Below are 11,526 nucleotides of genomic sequence, written 5' to 3'. Positions count from 1 at the left end.
CTCGTCGCCAATAACTCAACTATTTGCAACGACCTAATAACTTGTCGCAAAATACAGTTAATTAACGACGAGTTGACACGTCGCCATTGCATATTGTAAAATGTTGCTAAAAATGAGACTCGTCGCGAATAAAGATGTGTCGCGACGAGTCCTCATCATCGCTAACAAACTCAATTTTGTCACAAAATTTTTTTTACGGCGAGTGTTGCTTATCGCCAATTTTGTTACAAATAATAATTATTTACGACGACTTAATACATCGTCGCTAAATAAAGCTTATTTGCGACGAGTTTACACGTCGTCATTGCATATCGTAAAACGTCACTAAATATGAGACTCGTCGCGAATAAAGACATGTTACGACAAGTCCTCGTCGTCGCTAACAAAACTAAATTTGTCACAAAAAGTTTTTTGCTGCGAGTGTTGCTTGTCGCCAATTTTATTACAAATAATAATTATTTGCAACGACTTAATACATCGTCGCTAAATATAGCTTATTTGCGACGAGTTTACACGTCGTCATTGCATATCGAAAAATGTCGTTAAATATGTGACTCGTCACGAATAAAAACGTTTTGCAACAAGTCCTCATCGTCACTAATAAGCTCACACTTGTCACAAAAGCTTTTTTGTGATGAGTGTTGCTTGTCGCCAAATTTGTTGCAAATACTAATTATTTGCGACAACTTAATAAATTGTCACTAAATATAGCTTATTTACGACAAGTTTACACGTCGCCATTACATATCGTAAAACGTCGCAAAACATAAAACTCCTCTCGAATAAAAACGTTTTGCGACGAGCCTACTTATTACTAGAAAAATCATAAAATCGTCACAAAAGCCTTTGTTAGGACTAGTGTTGATCGTCGTCAATTATATGGCAAATACAATGTCACAAATTCTATCTAGTGACAAAAACAACAAGTCGTCGCTAATGAGTTAATTATTTGTTACGACCTAACAACTTGTTATAAAATATTAGCGATGAGCTAACATGTCACCATTACATATCATAAAATGGCATCAAATTTTTTTGTTTGAACCAACTTAATCAAATAAAATAACATGTATTAATTAATATTCATCATCATCCATTGAAATTGAAAAATAATTAAATTACATTAAAATTAAATTTATAATTATCTAGAACATGAAAAAAAAAGTACACATGTCCAAATTGTCTAATAAAAATGAATAAAAAAAATGTGCATCATCAATAATATGGTCGGGCCTAGGAAGATAGCACAAATCTATCGAAAAATCTGTAAAATTATTAAAATAAAATATTATTAGTGACTATTTTATACTACTTGCATAATTTAAATGTGACATTCAACTTACCACTGAGGATGTGATTGGAGTTGTTGTGATATAAGGGTATGCAACATTTCCTCTAACTGAGTCGGTCGGACATCGGGTGCTATTAAGTCCATTTATATGACGTCTTGTTACCTTCATGAACTCCTCGATTTCTTCTATATACTCTTTCGAAACCCTATTTCTAATTTATATCCAACTCTTATCCATGTTTGTATTCCTATCACAAGTTGAATAAATACATTAGTTGTAACGCCCCGGTTTTCAGAACCCAAGTACACGACTCGAATTCCAAGAACCCGGGAGTTAGCTAAGGGTAATAGTAAATCAATGAGTAAATCCAAGTGCAGATAGTGGGAAAAAGAAATGTAATATATATCTGAACCAACATATGAACAATAATCTGGCCCACTCAGCTGGGGGCCAATTACAAAACCTCAAGTTTCTAAAATCTCAAATATACTTGAAATAAAATAAAGGGGCTAATCTACTAGTTTGGCCCAAAATAGGCGGCCGCCTCCTGCTGCGGCTCCTTGTCATAAGGCTCCTTCTCGGCTGCCACCACCTCCAAATCTGTCACGTACTCGTCAACTCTTATACCTACGTCCTCTGTACAGTTGAATATTGATGAATGAGTGGTCAACTCAATGTGATTTTCCCTTAAGAGTACACACCGGCGCCCTAAATAAGAAATAACATAAAAACATACAGACATTTCAGAACACAGTAGATGCAGTCTTGTTAAATGCATAGATGCGTAAATGAAATTATCATCTCGGGTAAAATATCCAGACGGATACTGGAGTCGTTACCCATGCAATCATTAACCCGGGTAAAACATCTAGACGGTCTATGCTCCGAGTAAAACATCCAGACAGACAACTATGTACAGCAATAATAAATGGTGGTTTGTGCCCCGAGCAAAACATCCAGTCAGGCAAATTTGTATGTTACGTATGACAGCAATAGATGCTGGTCTGTGTTATGTATGCATGATTTGTCAACTCATTATTAGTCCAATTGCACCTAGCCGATTTAAATGAGCTCACGGTCACTACGGGGAGTACATGGCCCAGTGTAGACCGACGGCTCGGGCATAGTATCCCATGACTACCATCCCCAGCCCATGAGACTACCGTCTTAGAGTGTGTGTAGTCCCCACCAACATGAGGTCAATCAACTCAACACCAAAACCTCCATATTAGAGGCCTACTCACATCACAACTAGTCTGATTGCACCCTAAGCACGGACTCTCCTTTGCTTAGAACTTCCCCTAGAGAGATTCCAACAGCATACATGTCATAGCAACATAGATCATAATATAAAAAGGGAATAAGGAATGATACAGATATTTCTATCAGTACACATTAATTGAGTTAACATAAGATACATAACATGAATGATCAGGTTATTCACCTAGGCAGTTCAAAGAAGTCAGGAGTCTAGACAATAGTAAGTACGAGAGTCATTATATTAAATAGATAGGTCAAGTGAATACAGTCTATTTGCACACATAGTTTATCATTAGTCTAACTAGCCACTAATTTAATAAAACTACTATTTCTAGTCTAATTAGGAATGGAAAGCTTAAGGAAAGGAAAATCATCACCTATAGGGTCGTGATTGCGCTCTTGATCCCAGTCCTCTCGTGGTCCAAAGTTACCCAAGGAATTTCCTAAAATCACGGTTTATGTCCGTCGGTATTCCTAGGGTTTGCCCAAATATCATGAGGGCTTGAAAGGACAATAACAAGGCCCTCTTAGGCCTTCGTTAGAGGGAATGGGCCCACCATTTCTTCAGCCAAATCATGGCGGCTTCATGAACGGGCCCAAGTGAGGGCTTAGGTTACATCGAAAATCATTTTAATAAGTGTAACATGTGTATCACCGTACACCATCATTTCATGGGGTACTTGGCTCACTAATGATGATTAGCATCATCCAACATTGGGCATGTAAATCAGCGCTGACCAAACATAAATCGTGTAAATCGGCACCGTCCAGTGTACTCCATGTAACTTAGTGCTATCAAGTATAGTTCAGCACTATCCCAAACGTTGTCCAGCACTGTTCAGTGTAGTCTGAACGGTGTGGATGAAATAAACATGTCATGTGTGGGGTCCGTGCCCTTAAACGGATGGATGGCTTGGATACACCACAACATCACGATGGGACTGCAGAACTTGCTGTCCACAATTAGCAGCTACTGGTGGGGCAAAATGGACGGTTTGGATCAAGGTGGGCCCCATGTCCGATGCCAGAACGGATGGACGGCCCGGATGTAATCCACTTACATTACATCGTGTGGAAGGTGCATCTTTATATAATATAACATTATTTATTACTATGTATGTGTTATATATATACCTGTACATATATATGTGTGTGTGTGTCTCTCTCATTTTTTTAAAAACATCCAGGGCCTGACATCCCTTGATGGACGGCCTAGATATGTAGCGAGGTAGGTCACATCCAGACCTTGGACGGTCTGGATTCAACACCTGCATTAGGTGGGTTTCGCAAGCACGTGGGTCCCACGTAGGCCCATCTCATATATATGGTATGTATATTTATATATATAATAATATTATATCCTCTCATTCCAGCTACCGTTAACTGCTAACGTCTAGGCCCTGGATGGCCTGGATGTACTTCACATGCTGCTGAGGCGCAGTCCACGTGACTGATGGATTTTGGGCCGCACACAGATGGATGGTACACATGCAACACCATCAAGGTGGGGTTCAACATAGTGCAGCCCACCAGCATTTCAGTGAGGCCCATCAAGTGCAACCCACCTGCATTTTGGTGAGGCCCATGTCCTGCGCAGCCCACCAGCTACAACCGTGCATAAACGGCCTCCCTGCTGCGGGCTATTTTGAAGACTGTCTCCGGCCCTGATTTTCGGCTTAAACAAAACCCATTGGAGAGCTGATTTCACTGCCCATCTGCAGCCAAACCATGGCTACTATCATGGCCTGATATCTGCCTAGAAATAGGGTCATGGTTTGGCCCATTTTCAGCCCGACATATATCCAGCAATTTGCCTGGAACAGTACTCCTCCTTGACAGCATTTCAGCCTGAAGTGGAGCCATTGATCGGCCTGACTTCGGCTTCCTTTACAACCTAATTAAGGGCCCTATTCCAACTGATTTCTGGCCTCAAGCATGAATCCGATTTTGGCCTGTTCATAGCTCAAACAGAGCTTCGGTTTGGCTTCAATCCCAGCCACTATCATGGCCCATTTTCCGCCACCGTCCCGGCCCATGACTCAGCCATTTATTGGTTTGGCCTAGGTCTGACACAGGGCCGTAATTGGGTCTGGTTTCAGCCCGAAACACGTCACTGTTTTGGCCTGATTTCTGCCCGGAATGTGGCCATTGTTTAGCCCTGCTTGGATCTAAAACACAGCCATTTACTTGGCCTGGTTTCCACCAGAGTTGCTGCCATTGTTTGGCTCAGTCCCTGAGCTTGTTTCGAAGCTCTACTGAGAGCTCAAAATAACGCCCAAATGAGCACCCAAAATAGTGCCCTGGCTTGCTTGTGTTGCAGCCCAAAGTGGAGCCATTGCTTGGCTCAACTTCAGCCCCCAAACGTCGCCATTGCTGGACCGATTCACAGCCATTGCTTGGCATGGTTCTGGTCTAGACAATGCTACCCCTAACCTAGCTAGAACTTAATAAGGAGAGGGAAAGAGAAATGATCACCTGAGGTGGGTGGATACTGTCCCTGCACTCGAGCTACAACCAGAGGAAACGAACTCCCTGTTTTTCCTCTCCCTTTACACTCTCTTTCTTCTTTCCCCTCTCTCTCTTTGGCGCCCATCCCAAGTGCTACAGGGTCCCATATATATAACTATGGAGGGAGGAATTTCGATGGTCGGATGAGGCCCATCGGACGGTCTGCAGCAGACTTCCAAAAAGGGAAAGGTTCCCTTGCGCTTTTCTTGCTACAGGTGAATGTCTGGCCATTCTCGGCAAAGGACAAAAACATCCGTTAACGGACGGATGGATGAGGTAGCCAGCTCATCCCGATCGTGGGCCACCAAGGTCATTGCGGGTGGGCCCACCATCGTGGATCTCTGCCGCATGAGGGATTTCGAGCGGCCCTGATTGATTTCCCTCGCCTTTATGCACGAACCCAAACCGTTATACGATTATGGTCGGATGGGGCCCGCAGACCAGATGGACGGTTCGGATCGATCAGAAAGTGGCCTCAAAGGGGATCGGTTTAAATCTCCAGGAGGCGGGAGATTCTCCATTTGCAAAAGGGATCGGTCAAGACTTGTTTGACCGAGCCAGAGGTTTTGGTGTACTTCGCACACGCGTGCTTTCGGTGCACATGCATCGTGTAGGGACCCACTGAAATGTTAGTGTCATAATCCACTCTGCCCATTTGCATTTGGGGACCCTACAAAGGGAACCTGGTCTACTTTGGGCCGATGGTGAGGCCCAGGTGGACCATTACCCACTTCTTTGGGGCTATCATCGGCCCATATGACCCTATCCGTTGGTCGGGTGGGCCTGATATTGGTTTTCAACGGCTAAGTGGGGCTTTGTAGTGAAATGACAGTTTGGTTGGTTGCTAGTTAACCCTCAAGGGTCGTTAGCGGATGTCTTGCCCCTAACATGACTTAGGTAGATTAATTTATAAGTTTATCTTGAGGAGTTCGTCTAGTCTTACCTCCCTATCTGGTGCCGAGTTAAGCTTGGCTCCTATTGACCTTGATAGATGGCCTCGATGTCAGCTAGGAGTCCCATCCTATACATGTCAAAATTTTAAGTCACCTAGTATGTTAGGCTTGGTTGATGCAGGTTTTAAGGTCAGGTAACACCCGTGTACTAGAGGCACGGGGTGTTACATTAGTCCCTACATATGTGGAATTCTACACATGTTTAACCAAATGTGAATGAGAACAAAGTCTTCATAATCTAATTATTCTCACAGGATATTCATTATCCAATGAATGGACAATGAAATATTGAGGCACGTGTCCACAATGGACAAACATTCTTTTCCTCTACAACTAAAATTCTCATTGGTGTACATAATACAAACATGCTTATTCAAAAAGGGTAACATTTCAATTCCATGTGATCTTACAAAATACCACTGGACAATTTTTTTTAAAAAAAATAAATTTATGGACAAATCTACATCTGAAATCTAAAAAGAAAAAAGTACATGAAATGTGTAAGTAGGACGAGAATCCTACTCACAGTCAAACATACAATCATGGAATGTGTTCAACATCAAGGCATATCAACATGCAGGTTGCATATACTGTGGCCCATAAATCAGCTAGTCCTCTCATCAGGTGGAACATGATGTAGGTGGAATGTGGACCACTGGCCAATATTTTAACCACAAGTTTTTTGGAAGAGATGCCTGCACGCGAGCCAATTTTAGGGACAGCATACAATGAAGCTTATCGAATGAACATCTCAGATGTTGCATGTCCCATGTTGACACATCTGAGCTATAGTAGGAATCTGTTTTGTTCACACGAGTATCCTTAGTAGAGAGCTTCACTGATAAAGTGATGAAAGCAATGCAAAGGAAAGTCTAGGCGATGGAAAAACAGAATCTTCTTCTCCTTTTGAACAAGCTAACTCAGTTCGTGTACAGCTCTATCCCTAACTAAGGCCAACCGGTTGCATGTTTCTTAAATCCACATTGTTTATCCATTTTGAAAGTTCATTTTAAGGCATGATTCCAAAACTGAAGTATATTCAAATCTCATGTGAGCTGCACCACAGCAAGCTGTGGTTGTCCTTACCAAAAATGAAGTAAAATCCAAAACTCTATCACCACATGACACAACAGTGGGACCCAAAACACACATTTGGAAACTTCCTTGCGCCCACCACGATGTTTATGTCATGGAACTGTTCATACGGTTATTCCCACGGGATGAACATAAAACACAAATATTAGTTGTTTTTTTTTTTCAGTAAAAAGAAATTGTATTCACAAGATAAGCTATATGGCTGAGACCCTAGTATTAGCTTGATCCAAAACTTCAGTGACCCTAGGAAGGTTTCAATGGTAGGCATTCAATCACCACTATTTCCTTTGGATGGCCCACTTGTGTCTTGGATCCACCTCTTTTATGAGCTCTCATGTCTAGCTGAATTTACTCATAGATCATTCAATTAGACTTTTGGCCTGGCCCATTCAATAAGGTCTACCTGCAGTTAGCAAAACTCTGTTTTAGACTCAAAACTATTCGTATAGTTTACCAAATGTCTAGAACTCCATTTATTTCAGAAAATAGTAAGCAAACTGAATTAAACACAATTTTCTTTTATTTATCTTTATGAACTCATTCTTTTCTTTCCTTTGAAAAAAAAAAAAATTTATCCAAGATGAATGAATTATTAGATATTTGGATCTCCTTGATTTTTGGGAACACATGCTAAAATGGGCTGTAGAAACAGATGAACGGTGTTGAACTAACCTTTTATCAAGTTCAACTTTTTTCTTCGCAATCTTCTTTTCGCACTGCATCACATCTTTCAAATAACCAGCTTGTTCTTTCTTCTTAGCAATTGCTTCAAGTTCACATTCCTCCTGTACCTTCAAAACCTCTTGAAGGTTCTCATTTTCTCCTTCAAGGTCATCATTCATCTTCTTCATATCCTTTTCAATGTTTAAAAGTTGCCACAAGAAGTGCTCTTTCTTCAAAGCTTTCTGCAGAAGAATATAATGACCAAAGTCCAATAAGCAATTTTGTGAAGAAATTTCAATGTAAAAAGTCTGTGGAGAGCTGAGAGGGAAGATAAAATCAAATCTAAACTTCAAAAAATCAAATACAACAAATAAAACATTAATTTATATTCCAATCTAAAGCTATTTGTAGAAACAATCAAGAGATATTTGTAGAAACAAAATGTTTGCCATGAGAATATTGAACAAAATTGACGTAAAATCCATACCTTGAAATTTTAAAAATGTCATAATTCAAAAGTCTGAAAAAGAAAAGAAAATAAGAGAAGAAAATGTTCTTATCTATTGTTTACTTGAACCACATTGTTTTCATTTGCGATCAGTCGAGCCTACAATGAAACCCAACGTAAAACAATGAGGTCCAATTTCCATCATATAATATTCACTACAAAATATGAAGACAAATCAAGATTTGCAGATAGACACATTCAAAAATAGAGCCTTGAACTAGTCGTCCATTGTTCAGCAACAGAAAGCATTTGCAATATTGGGTTCACTATGTGACTAACTCTAACTAAAAAGAGAAAACAAAGGTCAACATTGCAGCAATTGTACTTTTAAGTTTTAGCAGATTATAACTGGTTAAACATCCACGTATAGAACTGGACATTCCTTTCAATTAATAAAGATAGCTAAAATATAAAAGGAAACACAATGCTGAACTTAGAAGATCACTTCTATGTTAAAGTAGAACACATCAACATAAACCCCTAGTACTACCTTAACTTCCCCTCATTAGGAGCAAAACAAAACCTTAAATTTGAAAGAACGGTATGAGACATAGTTAGGAGGAACTTACCTACCTACCTAGATGAATTACTGAAAATAGAAAGGTCTCCAACTGCCTCTAATCTATGGCATGTAACAAGGACCATTTTTCTTTCTTTCAAGGTTCACCTTGCTCCTCCCAAGAGGTTCACCATGCACACACAATGCTCCATCCAAACTAGCACATGAGCTGCGACTAGCAATATGGTTGAGACAATTTAATTCAAAACATGCCATGACTTTTCTCTTTTTTATTTTTTTAAATGGGTAAGCTTAACGAAAAGCATTACAAGTTTTGAAATTTAACTGCCGCAACCATGTCGGAAATATTTACAAATTATGAAAAGGAAATAGTGATGTCTATTTTTCTATTAAATAGACCTTTTCTAACTATAACAAAAAATGAAGATAAATAATAAGGAAATGAAAAGTGTTGGATAATCTACTTAAGCTAAGGTATGCCAGTCATGCACTATATATGAAGTAAAAAATAGTTGTAGCATTTCTTCAAGTTTAAATGCTGTTTTGCAATACAATTACTTGGACTAGAAAAAAAAAATGTTGCGGCAATAAAATTACTTGGACTAGAAAAAAAAAATGTTGCGGCAATACAATTACTTGATTGAAAGGCATTTACAGGTAAAACCATAATTAAGTGCTTCGAACAAACACTATAGAGATCAATCCAAGCAAGCCAGAAGCTGAATAGAAGGAAGAGGTTGATTACATACACAGATTTTTTATGTGCACTTCCATTTTCCCACGATGGATCAAACTGTTTAAAATGCCAACATTCCTTGCTCAGGTCATCTTTAGCTTCATTGTTCATCCAAAAAGACGCCCGATAGTTTTGTTCTTTCCATGCAAGTCAGAAACTCCTGGCATGGATACAACATCTAGTAAGAAGGCTCTACTTTTATGGTTTCTATGGTTGTTTCCTAGCTATAGAAATTCACTTTTAGCGGTAAGAAAGTAGGCCCCGCCATTATGAGCATGTATATTTATTCCCTTGTGAAATTTACGTTTACATACCTATCGCATCCTCCAGTGGAAAATTTACTGTAGCTGCAAGGGAGTGTGTCAGCGAGAATAAGTAACCATTGTTATTATGACTATTGCACATATGCCATATGCCAAAATGTGCAAGATGTGAGCTAGTCGTCAGGTGGTCTTTGTCATGTCATTGCCTAAAAATGGTTGCTCTGCCTATATGTGACCCACCCTTCTACAACAAGAGAAGGGCAGTTGAAAAAGAAATGACAAAAGGTCCATTCTCAAAATACAAATGCAATAATGACCAAACTGGCCCCCATTTTTTTCAACCAGAGCAAACTTGCCCATCCTCAACATACACAGGATGTAACCTAGACCACACTCATACATATGTCATGCGGGCAAATGTGTCTGTAAGTAGCCTTCCCATCTATCATAACAAAAGCATGCAAAATTTACATGGGGTGGGAAGTCCTCAGATAAATCAAAGAACTTCATAGCAACCCAACCTTCCATAGAGCTAAGGGCAATACCTACAGGTCGCAATCCAAGTTAGAAAGTATCGATACTTATAATTCAAGCAAGGAATACCTAAAATGACTGAATGTAGAAACGAGTAGTAGGTAATAGTCCAACGATAGCTGAAGCATGAAAGTCCCTTGTAAATCAGAGCAATGAGTATCTGAAATGGAAAAATGAAAAAGCAAAAAAGGGTAGGTGGAAAACAAATAAAAGCTGGAGCATGAATGTAAATTCCGAAATGTATGGCATTGTCGGCAACCTCACAAGAGTTCACTTTGGTTTTTCTTTTCCATTTCCTTTTCCTTTTTTTTTTTTCATTGAATGATGATGAAATTTGTTAAAGTAAGCAAAAGAAACATTGCAAGCGATGCATTGACTTTCAACAGTAAGAAAGCAACAACTTAGACATTAACAGCAAGGAACATCCTTCTCAGGCATTTTATCAAATGAGTAGAGGGCACATATAGAAACGGACTATTGCCACCATTACCAAACCTGTTCTCATAGGAGGGGGAAAAACAGAGATGCAATATACATTTTTTAGTAATCTGGTCCATAATACATGACACCTAAAGAATAAGAAACAAACGACTCTTGGAATTACCTTGTTTAAAGAGACAGCTACCATGTTTCAATACTTTGCTCTCCAACGCCCTTGATGTGGAATAGATCTGCTCCAGATCTTGTTCGTCTTTAGATGCCCTTGTAGGAGAGAGGTCGGTAGCTGCTATGAAGAAAGACGAATGGACGACCATCTCTCTACCTCATCATATGGCGAGCTTTGGCAATGATCAACGGTGTAACAACTCACGATTTTCATGGACCAAATCTGGACCCTGAGAGAGAGAGAGAGAGAGAGAGAGAGAGAGAGAGAGAGAGAGAGAGAGAGAGAGAGGGATTAGGGTTCGGGCGTCGAAGATAGATTGAGGGAATGAGAGAGATGAGGGTTTGACGCGGGAGGGGTTTTTGGTTTCCCTCTCTCAGGATATGGGAAAATGGGAAACAGATTGGCTACTCTCTCTGCCACCAGCCCAGTGGCTGGTGGTCGGTGCTTTGTGGGCCCCACAATGATGTATGTTTTTCATCCATTCCGTTCATCCATTTTTATATATCATTTTAGGGCTTGATCCCAAAAATTAGAGGGATATAAATATCAGGTGAACCATACCACAGGAAAAGAATAGTGATTGGATA

At 39.9% G+C, this 11,526-nt stretch overlaps 1 protein-coding gene across 2 annotated transcripts; it reads right to left on the bottom strand.

Annotated features, from left to right (window-relative positions):
- Positions 1–1,327: 1,327 nt before the first annotated feature.
- LOC131231000 (structural maintenance of chromosomes protein 1-like) lies at positions 1,328–11,171 on the bottom strand. 2 transcript variants are annotated; one of them, XM_058227048.1, is made up of 3 exons: positions 10,937–11,171; positions 7,781–8,013; positions 1,328–1,539 (listed from the first exon to the last, which is right to left on the bottom strand). In XM_058227048.1, exons 1-3 carry the CDS (start codon positions 10,958–10,960, stop codon positions 1,509–1,511), a joined length of 288 nt encoding a protein of 95 aa, XP_058083031.1. In that variant the 5' UTR covers positions 10,961–11,171; the 3' UTR covers positions 1,328–1,508. The 2 variants fall into 2 exon arrangements, with proteins under 2 accessions (XP_058083031.1, XP_058083032.1); XM_058227049.1 differs by lacking the exons at positions 1,328–1,539; positions 7,781–8,013 and adding an exon at positions 10,238–10,492.
- Between the last annotated feature and the right edge of the window lie 355 nt (positions 11,172–11,526).

This window comes from Magnolia sinica, chromosome 17, assembly GCF_029962835.1.
Source record: "Magnolia sinica isolate HGM2019 chromosome 17, MsV1, whole genome shotgun sequence".
Lineage (NCBI taxonomy): Eukaryota > Viridiplantae > Streptophyta > Magnoliopsida > Magnoliales > Magnoliaceae > Magnolia > Magnolia sinica.
The sequence above is the reverse complement of the archived record's forward strand: the minus strand, read 5'-3'. Positions and strand labels throughout refer to the sequence as shown.